This window comes from Protomyctophum bolini (assembly GCF_963924005.1).
Source record: "Protomyctophum bolini genome assembly, chromosome: 3".
NCBI classification, from domain to species: Eukaryota; Metazoa; Chordata; class Actinopteri; order Myctophiformes; family Myctophidae; genus Protomyctophum; species Protomyctophum bolini.
The window spans coordinates 8,239,211-8,261,957 of record NC_137864.1 but is presented as its reverse complement, the minus strand read 5'-3'; the positions used below and the strand labels follow the sequence as shown (position 1 = coordinate 8,261,957).

Sequence of the window (22,747 nt, the reverse complement as noted above, 5' to 3'; positions counted from 1 at the left end):
AATTAAAGTCGGGTATACTCAGATCTCAAAAGCTATTTCAGGTCCTGGTCCGTCATTTGAACTAAAATCTCTGAACCAGTCGTGTCTCGGAAAAAACATTTGCGGGTCCATTAGGGTTCAGGTCCGTTATTTTGGACCCGTGAAGAGCTGTAGTGACAGGTACTAACTAATTGGCAAAAAGACTAATTTGTGAGTAAATGACAGGGGCAGGGGTTCCCAAATGTTTCCATGCCAAGGACTGCAAGGTTTATTAACTAATGACTACTAGATCTATCAATGGAATATCCTATTAATAATTTAGCGGACTGTCTGTCAGTCAGTCAGAGTACTTCCTTAGCATAGAGCAAGACAGCTGCTCGCTTTCTGCACCACCGCAAATCACGTGTCACAGGTGAAATGCATATTGGGACGGACACAGATTAATACTGGGACACACTTTTCCGCGCAACAGACCCACACGGGTAAACAATCCCCCCCTATCACATTACCCACACTGAATATCATTTAATATATTCAGAACGGGTAAGGACTAGTAAATTAAATTCAAAGTGAAAATGGCCGGGCTACACACTGGGGACGGAATGGAACAGTATGCAGCTATAGGTGGCTGCACCGACAATTAGTCCATCTCACATTTACTGTTTTTGTCAGGTGAAACCTGACATACAACAGCCAATTAGCCACCTAGTCATGATTGACTGCCCCCTAAGCCAATGGTATAGTCCGAAACACCGCCTAAGCCAATGGGGGTCTGCACCACTCATGTAGCCATATCACATAGTAGCGACCTAGTCATGATTGGCTGCCTCCTAAGCACTGCGGAAGTCTGGCAACGCAGCCACTCTAGACTGCAGCTCGAAACGACAACAACTGCTGCTAATGTTATGAGCTATAACTGCATGGACAGCAGGAAAGCCACAACAAAATGCAGTGATTGAACCACAAACAGAACGCAAACAACTGCCGCGGAGTTCTGACACATACACGTTACAAAAATTATATATACAGTATATATATATATATATATATATATATATATATATATATATAAATAATATGGGGGGGTAACTGCCGTGGATACGCAGAACAATAGAGCACACGTTAAAAATAAAAGATTCAAGCACAACTTAGCCCGGGCCTTATAGTACGAACTCAACTGTTGTTAGAAAGCCCTGTTCAGAGTGCTATAGGTGAAAATGTATGATATTTGACCATATGTTTGGCTTACTACACACACACACACACACACACACACACACAACGTTAAGAAGCTTACGTCTAGGCTATACATACACTGTATGGGGAATGGGAAAACGGACACCCCTGAACAAAAGTACCCCAACCCCCATCACACATGCGCACGCACACACACACACACACAGTCACACACACACACACACAGACACACACACACCAAAACAAACAGCGTTCTTCAAGGACAAACTGACTTGTCTTATAATATGCGTAGGTCACAAGACACCCATCGAACAGTAAGCAACACACACACACACACACACACACACACACACACACAGGAGGAGCGTGCACGCCGAGGCAGAGCGTCATCTCTTCTCCTTTCCTCTCTCTCTGCCCTAGTTGCCATGGTACCAGGCTACCATGCATGGCTCTGCTGTTTTTAGGATGCCTAGGTGTGGGCGCATGGGCTTGTGTGTGTGTGTGTGTGTGTGTGTGTGTGTGTGTGTGTGTGTGTGTGTGTGTGTGTGTGTGTGTGTGTGTGTGTGTGCGTGTGCACGTGTGTGTGTGCTCGTGCATGTGTGTGTGTGTGTGTGTGTGCGTGCGCGTGCATGGGAGCGAGCTCGTGCGCCTTAAGCATGTTAGAGAAAACTCTGTGCAAGCGTCAGCGTTACCTGCCACAAACCCTACCCTCCGTTGCCATGGACACCATCAGTGGAGAAATATCAATGAGAGAGGGAGAGAGAGAGAGAGAGGGAGAGAGACAGAGGGCGAGAGAGAGAGAGAGAGAGAGAGAGAGAGAGAGAGAGAGAGAGAGAGAGACAGGGAGAGAGAGAGAGAGAGAGAGGGAGAGAGAGATGGAGCATGACAATAGAGGTAAAGCTACACATGAACATGAAGGTATTTCACCTCCCCCTCTACCAGCCCCCCCGCCACCCCCCTGTCTGACTGACTGGCTAATGAAGACATATTGTTGCTGTCGGGCAGAAACCTTGTATGTCCCACGTGTAATGTTTTGGTGTGTGGGTTTTTTTATTTTATTTTCCATAAACGTATGCCCTATTTTACACTTTGTAGCACAAGTAGCTACAAGGAGAGAGCCAACTGCAAGCTGGAGTTCATGGAACAGAAATGACCAATGGGAACATTACAGTGATGGCATATTATGCCCAAAATAGAGACGTCAGGTTCTAAGTCTGTCTGAGGGTTTAGTCAATATATAACCCATGAAAAGTATTAACAAGATTGTGACTAAATGGATCCATTGAACCACAGTATTTTCTTCCCTTTCATTTCAAGGGGGAGAGAGAGAGACAGACAGACAGACAGACAGACAGACAGACAGACAGACAGACAGACAGACAGACAGACAGACAGACAGACAGACAGACCCTGCCATTTGATTTTATTTTGGTGCATTTGTGTGATACTGTAGTGTGATCAAGTAGGGCGTTAATTTAAGATAAAAAAACACAAAAAGTTAAAATATGGAGATAAGAGGTTTCTGCCCGTTCTAATCAGTGCTGTCCTACTGAGAGGAGAGGAGAGGAGAGGAGAGGAGAGGAGAGGAGAGGAGAGGAGAGGAGAGGAGAGGAGAGGAGAGGAGAGGAGAGGAGAGGAGAGGAATGCAGATGGAGGGACAGCAAGGTGTCAAGGACACTTCTAGGTCACTCTCTGTCAAAATGCTGACAAGGACACTGGGACATTCTCTGTCTCACACAACGGACACGCACACACAATGGACGCACGCACACACATGCACACTCTCTATCTCTCTCTCTCTCCCTTATACACACGTAAGCAAAAGCACATTCCCACTTAGTTCTCCCTTAGGGCGTGTGTGTGTGTGTGTGTGTGTGTGTGTGTGTGTGTGTGTGTGTGTGTGTGTGTGTGTGTGACTGAGTGTGCGCTGTCCTACAGTACCTTTGTCCAGCAGCTGATTAAACAGTGACACGTTGGAGAAGAAAAAGAGGTAGGCAAACATCTGAGCCTGGATCTCCGGGTGCACTTGGTAGCCGTGCAACAGCTCCTGAGAAGTCTGGAACACCTACGCACGCACGCACGCATGCACACACACACACACACACACACACACACACACACACACACACACACACACACACACGCGCGCGCAAACACACACACGCTTGACTGACCTGTCTTGTTCGGAATTTATCATAAAAATGTTCATTCATTTCAATTTTGTGTTTGATTCGGGAAAGCTTGTTTTACACTGAAAGTCAAATGACTGCTTTATTGGTGCCAGATCCCGCGAGACTGTAAAGTCGCTAATAAAGTAAATTTTCTTCTGATTTGTATATCTCTTCATTTATATCTATAAAATCCATTTTAGTGTTAAAATCCTGGGGAAGATTGTGTGGCTGTTTTGCGATCGGGTTCAATATTTAGTTCAGTGACGGTGAGCTAAAGAATGGTTCAGAAGCTGTGTTCACATTCACTCTTCCATTGGAATGACTAGACTCCAACCTGCTTCCCATGTCCTGAAACGTGGCCACCTAATTCACGCAGATACGGGAAGTGAACCGGAGATGGCATGTCTTTCTTTCTTTTGTTTTGGCTCAGGCTGAAAGATATGCTTGACATCACAGTACTGAGATAACCCAGGCAACAAGAAATACAACTAAAGACACAATAGACCTTTTCACATAATTGTCTCTGTCGGGCGGAAACCTCATAATGTATGTCCAAAACTGTTACTTTTCGGGATTCAAATTAAAAAACAGCGAGAGTATAGCAGATCTACAAGCTGAAAACGTGTCTCTTTGCACCGCGTTTTCCTTTTTTGGCCAGCTTTTTGTTTACCCTGGCAGTGATTTCAAGCATGTTCTAACCACTTAAACACCATTTACTACATTGTACATCGAATAACAAAAATGAATAAACTACACAGCTTGAGCTCGTAGATCTGCTATGTTTGCTATGTTTCAGTGGATGTTCCCCTATTTTGCCAATGGCATGTGACATGCTTGAACAGGGACGCTATACGATCAGAGTCTAACTGGAAGTACAGCCCAAGGAAATGACATTGAGGCTTTACAAATCTCTGTGAATGAAATGAGCGTCGCGATTGGTCTAAAAAGACTGTTTCCGGCCCCTATAGACGCTCTCTGCATCAGGTCGAGACCAGGCTTTTGTCCTTGGAGAAGAGTCATTTCGCGATGCCACTTCAAAAGCAGCAACAGCAGCAGATCTACAAGCTCAAAATGCGTCGCTTCATGGTGCGCTTCAAACTTGCAGATCTGCCACTTTTGATGCTTCAGTGTGACGCTGTACTATGATCACGTCGTAGTAGGGCATTCATTTACGAACAAACACAAGAAGTTAGAATGTGGAGATAAGAGTATGGATGGGTGGGTGTGTGTGTGTACCTGCAAGACCCTGCGTACTGGTTCAGGAAACCCCTTGCCTCCTTTCCAGCAGGGCTCAGTGTTGTCCACTGGGAAGGGGTTACAGTCCAACAGGCCCGGCAGCACCACATAAAGAGACTGGACACACACACGGCCGCACACACACACACACACACACACACACACACACACACACACAAACAATTGTATTACTATATATACACAACATCAGGACATCAACATTTTATAGCGGTGATTTTATGAATGTCATTAAAATGTGTGTGCGTGGATGTACACTAGCCATAACATAAACAGCAGTTCAAATTAACGTGGATTAATGACACGGAAACAAACACTCTGGCTGTGCTGTGAACAGACCTTAACTCTATTTTTTTATTTGTTTTACCACAAAACAACTCTCTCTTGTGAAGACTATTTACCATTATTCTACTACACTTGCATGCGCTTGTGGGGACAATTAGCTCTCATTAGGCGCATAGTAATACAAGTAAACACGCGCACACGTGCACGCATGCACACACACACACACACACACACACACACACACACACGCTTATCAAATCTCCAAGCTGGCTGCAGAGAGCTGCTCACTCCAAAGTACCCTTGATCCAAACATTTAACACAAGCCTAGGGATGGGACCATAATCGTTATTATCGTTTATCGTGATAAAAAAACGCTCACAATATTAGACAATTATCACATCGTGTGTGTGTGTGTGTGTGTGTGCGTCGCCGCTGGCATAGTTCTGTGACTAACAACATTTTGCCCTTGTTTACTCTCCCCGCCCCTCCCCTCCCTCCCTGGGGTGAGCATAGTGTTGCCATGGCGACGCGTTACCTTGGTGACATAGTAGACGCACTGCTGGAAAGTATACATGATCACTTCCTCCAGGATTGTCATGGCCTCCTCATTGGCCGATATGGTTGCCGATAGCAACGACTCCTTTGACCCTTGTACACACAAATGGCAGAAAATTTATTATGAATATATCATATTATTAAATATTAATAATACCTTTGAAAATGAGCCAATCTACACACCGTAAAAAAAATTGGAGTGGTGCAACCACTCCAAGGAACAGCAATGTCCGTGTCCGCCTATATGTGTTCACCTATGTGTTCACCTATGTATGTGTTCATGAGCACCAGTATGAGTACCAGACAGTAGGGGCGCTGTTTGCCAGAAACAGAGAGAGAGAGACAGTGCTGCACTGTTGCCTGCTAATGAGAGAGAGAGAGAGAGAGAGAGAGAGAGAGAGAGAGAGAGAGAGAGAGAGAGAGAGAGAGAGAGAGAGAGAGAGAGAGAGAGGACGGGGGGGAGAGAGCGAGAGGGGAGTTGCACCACTCGGTTCACACTGGTGTGATTTCTTTTGTAACATTTTAAAATAGTGAAAATAAGTTACCGACTGATGCCATGACGACACATTGAAGGTTATAGACAACACACTCCATATTTGGACGTGGCTGCATTGGGAACTCCTTATATGGTTATGGGCTGAGTCATGACGACATGAGCGTGATGTCAGGTCCGCCCGCCGGATATGAGGATTTTTGCGGACATACAAGGTTTCTGCCTTACAACAACAACAAGGATATGAGAGAGATAGGGCCGTTCTTTTAGCTGTATCGGTATAAATGTCATTGTAACAAATGACTCTTCAGCTGCTATCCCAACACTCATCATTAACACTTTGTTATCTACCTCCAAGCGGATATAGAATACATTCAGTGCTGTTTGTCACTGTCTTTTTCCGCAGCTTAATCTTTGCAAGCTTTTTGATTGATTGAATACTGCATTAGTCAGAAATGTAAACATTTCCTCCAAATTCAATGTGGTTAAGAACGGTCTAAACCTCAGATCAAATGAAGGGCTATACGGTGTGTAGTACACCCTCATTTACATCTATGGGGAGTAAAACATGTCTCGCTTTATTTGGCCCCTGGTCGTGGAATGACCTGCACAACACGCAAAAAAATTATAATAATAAAAAAAGGTTACTTGTTTCCATTGTGGTCCTATATGTGTTCGATATTGATCAACATAGCATACAAAATGTACACAATAATACATACAAACAATGTAATGTACAAAGGAGAGAAAGGGAAAACAGTGGCGGTGAATGACCCCTATAGCTACTTTCCATGGGAATTCACATGACCTCTCTGTGGTCTCCTGATAACAGATGTTTCAGGCCAGTTTTGAAAGAAACCAGTGATACTACACATCCTTTGGATGGACAAAGGTCCATATTTTGGTGGCAGAATAGTAGAATGAGAAATGTGGGTTGTACCAGATCAACAACTATGACAGGCTGGATCAGCCCAACGTTAGTCATTGTTGTGAATTAATAAATCACAGTCAAAATGCTATATTGCTTATATGCAGTGCATGCGAGGAGGGTGAGGAGGATGCATTTGCACACTCACTTGTAAAGCTGTTATGCAAAGTAGCTATTGAACCATACTTGGCTCATGAATCGAGGGGAACACGTTCTGGCACGAGGGAAAAAAATGTGTGTGAGTGTGTGTGTGCGTGCGTGCGTGCGCTGGTACCTTGCAGCGTCTCCAGGGTGTGTGTGTGTGTGTGTGAGTGTGTGAATGCGTGCGTGCGTGCGTGCGCTGGTACCTTGCAGCGTCTCCAGGGTGTGTGTGTAAGCAGGAGACCTCTGCTGTATGAAGTAGAGGATCTCTATGGAGTTGGACATCCAGAAGAAGATGGTCTGCAGGTCTGGGATCAGATCTGAGATGCTGAGCAGAGACAGAGAGGCTGGGTCCTGGCTACACGATGGGACATACATACACACAGCTTTGTATTACTATCCCTGTGAGGACATCTGAGCAGGGTCCTGGCTACACGATGGGACATACATACACACAGCTTTGTATTACTATCCCTGTGAGGACATCTGAGCAGGGTCCTGGCTACATGATGGGACATACATACACACAGCTTTGTATTACTATCCCTGTGAGGACATCTGAGCAGGGTCCTGGCTACATGATGGGACATACATACACACAGCTTTGTATTACTATCTTTGTGTCCTGGCTACATGGGACATACACATACACGCAGTTAGCGGGATTAGTTCACGCACGCACACACGCACACGAACAAGGATTAAAAAGCTAAACATTTTGAATTATGATCAGGTATTATTATTCTAAACCTACAGTATGTTATGCTGTTCTACACAGTGACACAGCGGACCAGTTGAAGAAATTGGAGGTCGATGCTTTAACCTTTGCTTTTAGGAAATATCTTTGACCATTATAGGGATTCAGGGTTTCATGGAATATCCTTCTGAACAATCCATTTACATTTATTTAAGGAATTGAACATATTCTATTGCTAAAAATGACCAGTATAATCCATGTATAAAGTAATGCATTTAAACATTTTGTACAGCAACAAGCACTCTCTCTTTCTCTCTCTCCCTCTCCCTCTCTCTCTCTCTCTCCCCAAGGTGGAAAATAATACTCACTGCTGAGCTTGCTTCTGTGCCAAGTCCTTTGTCTTCTCCTGCAAGTGTCACACACGCACGCACATGCACGCACACACACACAACGCGCACACACACACACACACACACACACACACACACACACACACACACACACACACACACACACGCATGCACGCACGCACACAGAGAGAGAGAGAGAGAGAGAGAGAGAGAGAGAGAGAGAGAGAGAGCAATTAAGGACCTCATCAAACTTTTAGGTTGTGCGTAGGAGAGCTGAGCTTCTCAAAGAGCTCACTAACCACCAGAAAACAACACCGCTTCTCTCTTTACACCCACACACACACACACACACACACACACACACACATGCACACACACACACACGTGCGCGCGCCAATGGCACGCATACCCACACGTTAATAATTATATAGACCGTCTCATTTGTTATCTAAACTTCCATAGTCTCTGTGATGGTCAGGGTCGCTATGGCAACAAAGACAGCGTGCTGTGGTCGTATATCTCCCAGTGGTCCTCCAGACCTGTCCTGTCCCACAATGCATCAGTCCCCCCCCATGAGCTCAGTTTCACTGCTACGCACAGCAGCTCCAGTATAATCGGGACTTCACAACTTTTTTCCCAAGGATCCCAACCCTAATAGTGGAGCCTGGGCTCCGGTCTGCATCACATCAACATTTCAACAAACAACAACATTTCACCCAACATTTGTATATTTGTCTGCTTGTAGATTTACTTTGTTTTGTATTAACAAGAGCTCGTGTCTTAAATAATTACATGGGATCCATTGGAACACACGTGTTCTGTTTTCATTTAACGCAAAGTAATGGTTTTGGACACACAAGGTTTTCCAACCCGACAGCAAAGATATTTAACAGCACAGTGAAGCAGACTCAAATTGTCCATAACTGTGCATTTCAGGGGCGCCCACTGGCCTAGCGGTCCAGGCGCATGCCACATATAGGCTTTGTTGGCCTGACAGCGCGCTGCGTGTTCGCGTCCCGTTCATGACGACCTTTGCTGCACGTCTCTCCCCTTCTCTCTCTCCCTCTTTCCTTTCTATTCATTTGATACTATCAATAAAGGCAAAAGAACTGTGCATTTCAACTGACAGACAGACAGACAGATAGACAGACAGACAGACAGACAGTGTGACACTGATATTCCACACAGTAGTGTGAACCGAGGCTGTGGAGTGCAAACGTAAGCCACTTGCAAGCAAAGGCTTCTATAGTATATGCATACATGCGTGCGCGCGTGCGTGTTGTGCATGTGTAAGTGAAACGTTCCACCCTTGCTGCTTAACGATTCACCTGACCCGACATGGCTGACCTGCTTTCTCCACATGAGGTCATCTTAAGTAGAAAACTACATTGTTAACTACAGCCGCGAGCACGGAGAAAGACAGAGAGAGAACTACAGCGTTTTTCCTCAGTAAAAGCAGTTACAGTATCACAATCATTTAAAGTTAACCACTTTATCCATCCATACGTATATAGGCTATTAAAAAATATCAGATCTACAAACTCACAGCGTGCCACTTTGTGCCATGCTGTGAGCGTGTACATCTGCTATGTTAGTTTTTTTTTTGTCTTTTTGGGGAAAGATATCGAAAATGTTATAGGCATTTTTTAAATGTAGTTTAGAATTTTTGTCTTTTCTTCTGGGGGGCACGAAACATTTTCACATGGGGGTCCGTGGCCAAGTAATTTGGAGGTCCTTGACTACTTTAAATGAACACGGAGGAGGACTTTGCTGTGAACACACACACGCGCGCGCGCGCAGAGAGTGAGCAGAGCACTGACCCACGCGATGCTCTGGATGCGTCTCACTATCTTGAGCAGCAGCTTCCCGAAGCTGCCAGGGGGGAACGTAGCGGCTGAGTGTTGAATACACAGACACAGCAAGTAGGCTGGAGTCAGCTTATGGTCATCTCCTGAGAGAGAGAGAGAGAGAGAGAGAGAGAGAGAGAGAGATTTTTGAATAGTTCTAGCCGATCTATAGCGACACATTGTGAGCTTGTAGATTTTTAACCCATTCTGACCTGAGATCAGATTCTAAAAATGTCTTCGACAGTTTTCTGAAAAGGCTATGTTTCTATGTCAGTGGTTCTTCAAAAATAGCAGACCTACCGTACATAGATCTGCTATTTTTCAATAGCTAAAGCATAACATAATGCTAACACCAAAAGGGGTTCCCACCTAAAAGAAATATATATATAAAAAATTAAAAAATATAAAAAAGGCAAAGAAGCTTAGGAATAAATAGGGCTACAAATATACAGGTTCATCGGCACAGAACCCTTTGTACTTTCGGGAGCACAGTTCACCCTGGCTGCTCCGTTCATCACGTTGTTGGACAGCTTTGGGTTTTATTTAGACAGCAGAGTAGAGAGAATTAAGCAGAGGAGCAGAGGGGGGAGGACGTGTGCGACACAGCCCTGCAGCCTAATTGGAAAACCAATGTGTTGACGACGCACTATCTGGCCAACCGCTGGCACAACACGATGACAAAAGGACAGTGGGGCCTTGCCACCAGGGCTCCAGGACTTGAGAACAATTTGTCAAAATCAATATATATCCTCTTCCAAATCACCTCTTTAAAACTCTAGCTTCTATCACGGCTCTCAATACCTGGTTTTATATCGCTGCTGCTGTCGGGGCGGAGACCTCTCCATATTTTAACTTTTTGTGTTTTCTTTTGTAAAATGTCTACAGCATCGCACAAAGACATCAAAGACAGCAGATCCGCACGCTCTAAATGTGGCACGAAGCGACGCATTTTGAGCTTGTGAATCTGGATTGTGGATTGCTATTTTTGAATTTGAATCCTGAAGAGTAACAGTTTTGGACAATGGAAGTTTCCACCTGACAGACTTTTAAATCACCTCCTAAAACATGCTTCTATCAACAGCAGCTCTCAATACCTGATTTTATATTTTTCTTCTTCTACTTCTACTTATTATCATCATCCTTAGTGATGAACGTGATGAACAACACACGTGTACAGTATGTAAGTTTATATTATATATATATATATATATATATATATATATATATATATATATGTATATGATGATGATGATTCCAAGATCCAAAATTAAAGAAATTGAAGATCGACAAGCTCAAAACATGTAGCTTTGCGGCGCTTTTCGAGATGCTTTTCGAGTCAAATTCTCAGCTTGTAGATCTGCTAACTTTTGCTACTTTTGTGTGACGCCGTGTGTATGATCGAGCAGGGTCGACATAGACAGACTGTGTGGTAGTCAGAAAGAGCACAGACCTCCAGGCTCAATGAGAGAGACGATCCTGTTCAACAGCTGGTCCTCATGGACCTGGTCGAACTCCAGCTGTAGCCTCCTCTTCTGACCTCCAACTCCAACTGCAACTCCGGTGACTCCACCTACAGGCCCTCCTCCTCCTCCTCCTCCTCCTCTGTCCCCGACCGTCAAACTGAGGGCTCCACCTCCTCCGCCTCCCGTTCTGCTGTCTTTCACCAGCTGTGGCTTGATGCTGCGCCTCACGGCCACGGCCACGGCACTGCCGACGACCGGCCCGCTCCGGTCCCGCAGCGTCGAGCCGCACATCTTACACGTCTCTCCTCCGCCGAACCCCACCCCGTCCTCCCCCGACAGCAGCCCCCCGCCGCCGCCGCCCCCCGCGTCGTACAGCTGCCCCAGCGTGCGCAGGCGGGCCAGCGTCTGGGCGGGCAGCGGCTTGGCGCCCGTGGGGTCCTTGTACAGGAAGATGTAGTGCGCGCCGAAGGAGAGCAGGTCGCCGTGGCGCAGCACGGTGGAGCGCTCGCAGCGGGAGAAGTTGACCAGGACGGCGGCGTGCGGGAGGGGCTCCACGGCCACGCAGAGCCGCGGGCCGTCCGGCGCGTTGTCCTCCCCGCCGGCGCCCCCCGGCGCTCGGTAGCCGCCGCCGGCGTTGTTGCTGCTGCCGCGGCAGCGCGGCGGGGCGGCCACGTGCCGCAGGCGGCAGTGCAGCGACAGGATGTCCGGCGACGACAGGCAGATGTTGGGCCGCGCCGACGGCGTCTCCTGACCCACCGTGTGCTGCTCTCTGTTCAGCAGGTACACCAGGCAGTCCTGAGGAGGTCAGTAAAACATCTGTTCAACAGGTACACCAGGCAGTCCTGAGGATCAGTAAAACATCTGTTCAACACCAGGCAGTCCTGAGGAGGTCAGTAAAACATCTGTTCAACAGGTACACCAGGCAGTCCTGAGGAGGTCAGTAAAACATCTGTTCAACACCAGGCAGTCCTGAGGATCAGTAAAACATCTGTTCAACAGGTACACCAGGCAGTCCTGAGGATCAGTAAAACATCTGTTCAACACCAGGCAGTCCTGAGGATCAGTAAAACATCTGTTCAGCAGGTACACCAGGCAGTCCTGAGGATCAGTAAAACATCTGTTCAACACCAGGCAGTCCTGAGGATCAGTAAAACATCTGTTCAGCAGGTACACCAGGCAGTCCTGAGGAGGTCAGTAAAACATCTGTTCAACAGGTACACCAGGCAGTCCTGAGGATCAGTAAAACATCTGTTCAACACCAGGCAGTCCTGAGGAGGTCAGTAAAACATCTGTTCAACAGGTACACCAGGCAGTCCTGAGGAGGTCAGTAAAACATCTGTTCAACACCAGGCAGTCCTGAGGATCAGTAAAACATCTGTTCAACAGGTACACCAGGCAGTCCTGAGGATCAGTAAAACATCTGTTCAACACCAGGCAGTCCTGAGGATCAGTAAAACATCTGTTCAGCAGGTACACCAGGCAGTCCTGAGGATCAGTAAAACATCTGTTCAACACCAGGCAGTCCTGAGGATCAGTAAAACATCTGTTCAGCAGGTACACCAGGCAGTCCTGAGGATCAGTAAAACATCTGTTCAACAGGTACACCAGGCAGTCCTGAGGAGGTCAGTAAAACATCTGTTCAACACCAGGCAGTCCTGAGGATCAGTAAAACATCTGTTCAACAGGTACACCAGGCAGTCCTGAGGATCAGTAAAACATCTGTTCAACACCAGGCAGTCCTGAGGAGGTCACATAAACATCTGTTCAACAGGTACACCAGGCAGTCCTGAGGATCAGTAAAACATCTGTTCAACACCAGGCAGTCCTGAGGAGGTCACATAAACATCTGTTCAACAGGTACACCAGGCAGTCCTGAGGATCAGTAAAACATCTGTTCAACACCAGGCAGTCCTGAGGAGGTCACATAAACATCTGTTCAACAGGTACACCAGGCAGTCCTGAGGAGGTCAGTAAAACATCTGTTCAACACCACGCAGTCCTGGCAATACATACCGTACACAACACACATGTCACATCAATAAAACAGGAGCTTAAGAAATGTTTTTGAAAGGCGCTAGCCCCTCCAACGTTTGGCTTTCAGAGTCAGACATGATGTCATGCTGGTCTTATTCACGCTCTCCTAAAAATCAGCAAGCCCCCACTCGGGACGTCATGTGACAGCCAAGTCTATGGACTTTTAATGTTTTCATTAACACAATCAGCGCCGGGGTGCTGGAAAGACATACTCTGTGGTCCTGTTTGTTAAATTCATCAAGACATATAAAGACATTGTCAAAGCTAGGAGCAGTAAAAGTAGATTTATAGAAGAAAAATAATGTGGGATCATTTCTTCTGGCAAAGCTAGAAGACTTGGGACAGGTGCTCTTTCATAGTAGTTTAGAAGGAGGGTAGGGAGTCACCCTTTCTGCTGGCTGGTGGTGGGGAATTCCACATTCTGGTGGCATAACAGTAGAATGAATTAATCCCCATGTTTGTGCTGAATCTGGGGGGGGAGTGAGATGAGTGGAGCTCCCTCTGGTGTTGTGCCCGTGGGCAGTTTCTCACTCTTTTGAAGTAGTTAAGATACCGAATGCAAAACCCGAACTGGAACAGGAAAGGTTGATATGCCTCGATCCTAAACTGGAGACGTGGTGCTACAGTCATGCACAGAGCCCATTGTGTTTGTTGGGAGTGCATGGCCAGGAAGGAAGCACACCCCAGTCTCTCTCCACCGGCGTGGGCTGAAACTCTACCAACCCTGTGCCACCTGGACGTGGACGTGCCACCACCGTGCAGTTTGACTTGACTGGCTTAGAGCAAAAGAAAACTCAGGGGAGTCCTCAGTCCTGCATACATGGAACCCTGCATACAATGCCATTTCACCAGGGGAGTCCTCAGATTAACTTACTCGGGGCAAATCTTTGTGGGATAATAATAATGAATTGCATTTTTATAGCGCTTTTCCAAGTGCTCAAAGAGCTTTACAATAGTTCATTCATTCATTCATTGGGAGGTGAAGCGGCAAACAGTCGACGCCAACGTCCTCACTTCCTACATTCACACACCAATGGTGGCGAGCTCACACCGACCCAACTCATTGGAGGCAGTGTAGGGTTCAGTGTCTTGCCCATGGACACTTTGACATGTGGACAGGAGGAGCCGGGATTCGAACCGCCGACCCAGGGATCATTGGACGACCTGCTCTACCTCCTGAGCCACGACGCCCTTGAGGAACAGGGTTGAACAGGGATGAGGAACATTAGCCGAAATTAGCTGATCCACAAACTCACAAACGTGAGCTTGTAGATCTGCTATTTTCGGAGAGTTGGTGTGGAGGGAAAAAAGTACAGACGTTTAAGTTGACTAAATATTAAAGGTTTAAATGGTCTCAAAATACACATTAACATGAATCCAACATAATAATAGAAAAGTTAATCTATATCAAACAAGTCTATAAAGTCATTTATCTAATATGAAGCTTCATCTCTCTCTCTCTATCAGGTAGGGGGTCCTACGTTGAAGACCCCTGTTTTACACACATGCCTCACCTGTTTGTTGTAGCCCTGCAGCAGCAGCAGGTGTGGTGATTGGTAGAGGGAGTGCCTCACCCCCCCTCCTCCCCCCTGACTCCCCCCGTCCTCTTTCCTCCGGCCGTTGCAGGAGGCGTCACGTTCTCCTCGGCCCCCGCCGTGGGCCCTCAGGGGGCCGGGCAACGTGGAGTAAAAACGCTTGGGATCCTCCCCGGCTCCGAGCTGAGAAAACAACGTATGGGCAATTAGGCATGACCAATCAGTCATTATATTCAAATGCAACTCTCAAAATGTTTGTGTGTGTGTGTGTGTGTGCGTGTGCGTGTGTGTGCGTGTGCGTGCGTGTGTGACGTGTGTGCGTGTGCGTGTGCGTGTGCGTGTGCGTGTGTGTGTGTTGTGTGGATTTGACATACAGTTCAGTACCAAAACACTGCTTCATCTGGACATATGATCTAAGTTTTGGTTTAGACCATCTGTCATTTGACCATTTATCTTTGTAATTACTAAATAGTTTTTGTTTCCACAAAGCATATTCTGAAAGATATAAGACAGATCTGCCTCTCTAAAAATAGAACAAACTTCCTTCATCCAGGGGCCATTGTGTGCCTTATCCCAATTGAATACCCCTTTTGTTAACCTATCTTCTGGCAGATTAATGAGACGGTTTCCACAAGCGGATCACTTCTCCCTTTTGCCTATAGTCTCCATCGGTTCCCAACCCATATCTCCCTGGATTGCAAGAGAAGGGGCAAATGCATGTACGGCCAGGGTACACCTTGTGTGTGTGTGTGTGTGTGTGTGCGTGCGTGCGTGCGTGCGTCTCTCTACCTGGTTGAGGCTGGTCTCACTCAGACTGCGGCAGAGGGAAGAGGTTCCGTTCCTGGGCAGCGTCAGCGTTCCCTTGGCCCGGTGCCTCTGGAGCTTACGGGCCTGAGCATTAATGTCTGAACACAGGAAGAGGAAGCAGTGGAGAGAGAGAGCACGAGAGGAAGAGGAAGCAGAGGAGACGAGTGAGAAAAGAGACGGACAATCGTGTTTTAAGAGGGGGCGACAGAAGGAAGGGAGGGCACAAGGAGAGATGAAAGGGGTCGAGGAGACGGGAGAGGGTGCGACGGTAACATAATCTAATGAGAATGGGGGAAACGGAGACTGCTGTTTCAAAGCCATTTTTCTTTTTTATTTACAAATGGTATACACAACAACGAACAAACAATTGGACACGAACGACATGATTGACAATATTTTAGATATCTAAACAGGCAGATGTATTGCAAATGATATACATTATGGTTTGTTTGTTTTTTCCCCATTTACTACTAATATAGATCATATAGATGGATATAAATACACATGTAAATATGGTATTTTTTTGTTTCGTGGCAGGGCATGAGTCATGAGGTCTGGGGGTCAAAGATTTTAGTGAAATCAGGTGATTCGGGAGTCAGACGGGAGTCAGACGGGAGTCAGATGAACAGAGTGGCGTTGGATGGAGCCAAACATCAGTGACTCAGATGAAATGTGAAGCGAGCAACAAGGGGTCAAAGGTTGTAGTGAAATCAGGTGATTCGGGAGTCAGACGGGAGTCAGACGGGAGTCAGATGAACGGAGTGGCATTGGATGGAGCCAAACATCAGTGACTCAGATGAAATGTGAATCGAACAACAACCACCCCCTCCCAGAGAGTCTGACAACTGAGGAGACCATGCGATGGATTCACAGACGCTCACACACGCACGCAGGCAGGGAGGCAGGTATAGGGGTGGTGGTCTCCATGGTAGGATGATTGACAGCCACCCTACCTGAGGGCAGTGCCCACCTTTAGAGCTGGACTGTACCACTCGACCAGAGCGCAGGGGAGAGCTCCTGTGTCTGCCCAGCCCGGACCGACCCATTAGAGCCACCAGGAATTGTGGTGTTTTGGACCCTATACAGCAGGGTGGGAGGGATTAACAGAGGGGGACGTGCTAAGAGAACAAGCCCCTCCCGCCCCAAACACCGACAAACCCACATACCCACCCACAAGACTGATGTGACCTATGCTGTACCAAAATCAGTCAGATATCACCAGTGGATTTTTAAACTATAGCTGAGCCCTACGGCCCCACACGTGCACACGCTCGCGCATGAACGATCGCCGATCACCTACAGTATACTTAGTCAAGTCAAACAATGGACCATTGATATGCCTCCAGTCAGGGTCATGGCTAATGTTAATTGTTGTTAACTGTGACACTCGGCAGCTTTTGTAAGCGTTGATAGAGGTTGTTTTTGATCGATATACTTGAGGTAGACGCACTCCCACGGGTCCGTCCAGTATACACCCCTGGATATTACGGAGACTCATTTGGGGAACTGCAATAGTTTATGATTTAAATGGGAGGTATTAATTTCTATATTCTGCTGTCCAGTTCAGATGAATATAGGGCAACACATCTAACTAACACGTTTGTTGAAATCTCCAGGCGTTTTTTACCTCACTTTCTTACCCTATAGACACAACTAATGGGAATAAAAAGAACCAAAACGAACTCGTCACACTGACATCCACCTGATTTTGGCGGAAAAGGTCACATGGCATAACATCCAAACCCTCACCACCTGGCCACAATGCATAGAATACCATGCATAGAAAAAGCTTTGTTGTGTATACGTGTTCACGTCAAATTATCAGAAAGACATATGTAGCTGAAGGTGTGTGATGTGTAGGACTTTTCTAAGTAATACATCACTGTCCGACTACTGTTAGTTCTGCAACTCTGAAGTATTATTAAATATGGTAATTAAGGGCAAAAAATATGGTAAATGCTCATCTCAAGGTAACTTAAAATCGCTTAATATGTTTACTCGTAACAAAGCCAAACTTTGACATTTTGGTGAGGTTGTTACACTAAACCAACTCCAGTAGCCGTATTCAGTAGCTCGTTTCTAGCCCATCAGCAAGCCTTGTGCTTTCCTTCATTAAGGTTTCGATTGCAATTTGTCAAGAGAAATCTCAGAACTTTCTTTCCAACGGAGCGGCGCGTGACGCATTACACCTACAGCGAGAGTTAATGGCATTCAATACAAGTCGGCCGCAACCTCACAGTGGCTGAAACTGAATACTGCAGTGGTCCCAAATGTGGGTTCAGAATCACTGGAATACTATATTGTGCCATTGCCTGGCTTCCACCCGGGCTGTGATGTATTCAGAAAATATCCTACACACTGCAATGTGTTTAGCAAGTATGTGTGTGAGAATACAATGCAACACACACCTGCATAATGCATGCGACACACACTAACTTAATATGTATGTTCTTTAATAAAGCCCAAACCACACTAAAGGGTCGGGTTGGGACAAAACTGTTTGTAAGGTAGACCACACCAATGCGGTTTGGTCTACCTTTAAAAAAAAAAACGTTTTGTCCCAACCCGACCCTTTGGTGTGGTGCACTGAGAGAAAGCATGTGAAAAAGAGAGAGAGAGGGGGTTAGGGTGAATATGAATAAGTGTGTTAGTGTGTATATCTGTTAATGCACCATATTGTACATTAGTTTAGTATTTATAAAAGGTGAATTATTGAATTTTCTCTTTTGGTGTGGAAATACAATTTAGTCCGCTTTCACAGCAGCCATTTTGTGAACTCCATTCAGAGCGAACAGAAGTTGGGGTGCTGCTATTGTGTGTGTGTGTGTGTGTGTGTGTGTGTGTGTGTGTGTGTGTGTGTGTGTGTGTGTCTTGGCTCACTGGAAAGCTCTTCAACACTACATGGAACAGAATCATTAATTATGCATTATCATCATCAATCATTAGCAACACCTATATCGACCCTATACTATTTGATGTAAACATGGCTGCTTTGAAAAAGGTCTATTTCAGGTAAAATGGTCCCTCACTACGAAGTTTCTATCCACTAACACACGACACGCACACACGCAATACAGCCATAAATCTTGAATTTCTGTCATTTGGTGATCCATTTATAGAAAGAGAAAACGTAAATTCACACTGGGGACATACTATAACTGTACATTCACACTGGGGACATAGCCTACCGTAACTGCACATTCACACATCTGGTATCATAAGCATAAATTGGTACTGAAGGCATCTACTACAGACAACAGATCATAGCGGCCCTGACTCCAGGACCTCTTCAACATCTCCCTGAGGCTGTGGGACGGATGCTTAAACTCTGGTAATCCTCCTACATTGTCCCACGATACGAGGGATGTCCCTCGTTTCCTCCGCGACTGTTGCTCTCTGACATCGCATCAAGTCATGAAGATCTTGGAGCAACTGGTCCACCTGGAACCTTGTCCTTCACCCTCTACAGTTCACGTAATGTACCAGGCAAACATCAGGGTATAGCTAACAATCCACTCGAACTATTGAACAAATGGACGGTTTTATAAGAAATAAATCTGGGAGTCAATGCCATCATCCAACCAGACACCGTCTAGCTGAGAGGCTCACTGCAACGTCACAATACTGTACCATCACTATTCACTACTGTACTGTTTTTATCACCAATACTAAATATTGTTGATACTGCTTTGCATCTTTTTTCATGATTGCGACCGTAGGAAAACCTGCGTCCTTCACACCTCGTGACACGCTCCATATATGGCCAAGGCCAATACATTCCATATGTTTGATCATCAAACCCCTAGATATATATGTTCTGACATCACAACGATGACTCGACCAGCTCAACATCTATCCAGGGTTTGATGAGGTCAAGTGTCGTGATCTTCATATATGGAGAAGACTGGATCATCACCTATAGATCTGCATATATGGAGCCGGCCAGGAACTCTACATCTGACCTCACGGCTCACGGACACCAGATTAATAGTTTAACTCCTGCTTCTTTAACTGTGCAGTATTATAAGAAGCTCTGTTGTTTCAGGGCGAGGTCGCTTCTCGCCCTCAGGCGTCCTTACATGGTTATTAGTATACTGTTGCTATGCCCATAGCTGTAACTACTTTTTCTTCTCCTTCCTGTGTTTCTATTGTAACTGCTGTACTACCTTACTTTGCCAACTACAAATCCCCACACAGGGAATAAAGATCTGTCTTGTCTTGTCTTGCCTGTCTTGCCTGCCTTGCCTGCCTGTCTGCCTGCCTGCCCTGCCTGTCCTGCCTGCCTGCCTGCCTGTCTGCCTGCCTGCCAACGGGTGTAGATGTCAGTACAGGTGTGAGTTTGTTCAATGCTGTGTAGGTCAGCACTATGACAGGGAAGCAGTGCAATAATACTACAACAATTGAGTAGAAAGCTGTCATTCATAAAACCATGCACGCGTGTGTGCGCACACACACACACACACACACACACACACACACACACACACACACACACACACACACACACACACACACACACACACACACACACACACAACCACCTTCCTTCTCCTACACCTCCGGAAGCACTGGGGAGTCAGCTTTCATCCAATCAATCGGCCAGCACATCCATCCATCCATCCATCCATCCAAAATTATCTCTTCCGCCGCTTCTGCACTTCAGAAAAAATCTCCAGTGTTCATATAACTCTTCAGGGATGATCCATTTGGTTACATTTGTAACATGGCTCAGAGTTCCATACTATGGATACATTAAATCAGAGTTTTTACTGTAATAGTGCAATGTGTTTCCTCTCAGACAGAGTGGAGTGGAGGATCCGCTGGTGGGAACAGAATAAATCAAGAGAGAGGCAAGTGTATACCACCACCACCCAGGTCTCAGAGCTGCTTAACCACGTAGCCATGGCTTTTCTATGGAATAATAACCACTCTTTAAAATACAGCCTAGATCTGTCTGCTGCAGCCTACTTACTTAGTGGGAGAGTGTACCTTCTTTCTTTCTCTAAGTATCCACACATGCGCGTGCGCGCGAGCGCACACACACACACACACACACACACACACACACACGGACACGGACATGGACACACACACACGCACATACACACAGTACTGCAAAATAGCTAACAAGCTGTGTTTTTTTTTGCTGAGTTTGACATGTTAAGAATGAAGGGGAAATTAAAGACCAGCTGCTGTGTGTGGGAGTGCATATATGTCTGTCTATCTGTGTGCGCAACCGTGTGTGTGTGTGTGTGTGTGTGTGTGTGTGTGTGTGTGTGTGTGTGTGTGTGTCTCCATCTGTCTTGCTTCTCTTGTCCCCTATTTGTCTTATTTGCCTGATGTCTGCTGACTCTGTGTGTGTGACTGTGTGTGTGGGTGCGTGTGTGTGTTTGTGTGCAGTTATTTCCTCACCAGCGGTGACAGTGTCCTTATCCTTGGCGTTAAGTTCCTCCACCTCCGCTCTCCTGCGCAGTTCAAACCTGCGCGCGTGTCCCTCCCTGGGCTTCCACAGCTCCTGGAGCAGGAGGGGCTTCTCGTGGTCGCCCATGGGCCGCAGGCACTCCGTCCGCCAGCCCACTCCGTCGATGTCGTCGCCGCCGCCGGCCCCGCCGACCTCCAAGCGCCCGATCACGTCGCAGAGGACATAGGAGTGGGCGGCGGCCTTGTTGAGCGAGTAGCGCTCCAGCGCCTCCTTGACCAGCTCCTGGGCGCTGGAGCGCGGCGTGGCCAGGACGCTCTTGTAGTTGGCGCCGGCGCAGATCTCGTCCCCGAAGATCTTCAGCACGCCGGGGGCGGAGCTCTGGGTGGAGAGCTCGGCGGGGTCGTCCGCCGGCCGCTCCGGGGGCTCGGTCACGGAGCGCCGGTCGCCGCGCGAGGTGGTGGTGGTGGTGCCGCTGCTCTCCGCCGGGACGCGGTCCCGGTAGCTCAGGGTGCGGTACAGAACCTGGAGAATCAGCCAGTAGAAACTCTGAATGTCTGCGGTTATCAGAATTAAATGAATGCATCGTATGGACTAGAGGTGGTGGGACGATTCACTTACCGCACCTCCCGATTCGATACGATCTCGATACCTAGGGTGCCGATTTGATTTATATTGCGATTCAGATTATAAATTGCGATGTTTGAGTGAATCGATTTTTTTTTCTCCCACCCCTAGTATGCACAGATAAAGTGTTTATCACTTTGGGGGTCCTTGACATGAAGAAGTTTGAGAAGCACTGCTGTGTGTGTACGGTATAATGGCAAATGGATCCAAGCCCAGATATGTGTACAGTACCCACCTGTGTGAAGGTTCTGCTCTGACGTTTCATACGGCTCTTGGAGGGCAGCGACATACTGGCCCCGGATGAAGAGCCGTAGAACATGATGTCACTGCTGGGTCCACACGGTCTACAACTGACACACACACACACACACACACACACACACACACACACACACACACACACACGGGCACTTAAGAGGTGACAACAGCGTAGCAACACACAGTTGAAGGACATTATTTCTAAATTTGTGAACTACAGTATACTGGAATCTTAGTTGAATCCTAAATTAAATATGTTATGCATTACAAAATCATCGCATCTATCATTCTCTGTGTGTGTGTGTGTGTGTGTGTGTGTGTGTGTGTGTGGCTGACTGTGCGCGCATGTATGCATATGTTTGCATGGTTCTTACCCAGATACTGTCGTGAATTTGTCCCCCCTTGTGTGCCACAGCACTGACCTCAGGGGTCAACTGCACAGGGTTGAGGGTCAGATGCGTCTCATGTCTCACTGTCTCCTGTCATACTGGACAGTAAGAGGAGAGAAAAACAAACAGAGTGCCCATAAAGCATCACTTCACAACTATAGGCTCGCGTAGCCAGACAACTATAGAGTTTTGAACAACACATCCCAAAAACCGAGAACGGAAGCCGTCATTTCCGTTCACGAAAATATATCTTAAGGTAGCTTTACATTTAACTTTAGACTTCCCATCTCCGATAAGCAGCCAGCTGTATAATGCTTT

At 46.7% G+C, this 22,747-nt stretch overlaps 1 protein-coding gene across 1 annotated transcript in view; it reads right to left on the bottom strand.

Annotated features, from left to right (window-relative positions):
- radil (Ras association and DIL domains) overlaps positions 1 to 22,101 on the bottom strand; it is a gene marked incomplete at both ends in the record, with an annotated part of 35,141 nt that extends 13,040 nt beyond the window's left edge. Inside the window, 12 exons of the mRNA XM_080760302.1 lie at positions 3,118 to 3,241; positions 4,584 to 4,700; positions 5,422 to 5,534; positions 7,210 to 7,361; positions 8,069 to 8,106; positions 9,871 to 10,001; positions 11,348 to 12,155; positions 14,909 to 15,112; positions 15,719 to 15,834; positions 16,707 to 16,814; positions 21,149 to 21,680; positions 22,018 to 22,101. Coding sequence (XP_080616428.1) covers positions 3,118 to 3,241; positions 4,584 to 4,700; positions 5,422 to 5,534; positions 7,210 to 7,361; positions 8,069 to 8,106; positions 9,871 to 10,001; positions 11,348 to 12,155; positions 14,909 to 15,112; positions 15,719 to 15,834; positions 16,707 to 16,814; positions 21,149 to 21,680; positions 22,018 to 22,101 — 2,527 coding nt within the window. The remainder of the gene's footprint in view (positions 1 to 3,117; positions 3,242 to 4,583; positions 4,701 to 5,421; positions 5,535 to 7,209; positions 7,362 to 8,068; positions 8,107 to 9,870; positions 10,002 to 11,347; positions 12,156 to 14,908; positions 15,113 to 15,718; positions 15,835 to 16,706; positions 16,815 to 21,148; positions 21,681 to 22,017) is intronic.
- Positions 22,102 to 22,747: the final 646 nt, after the last annotated feature.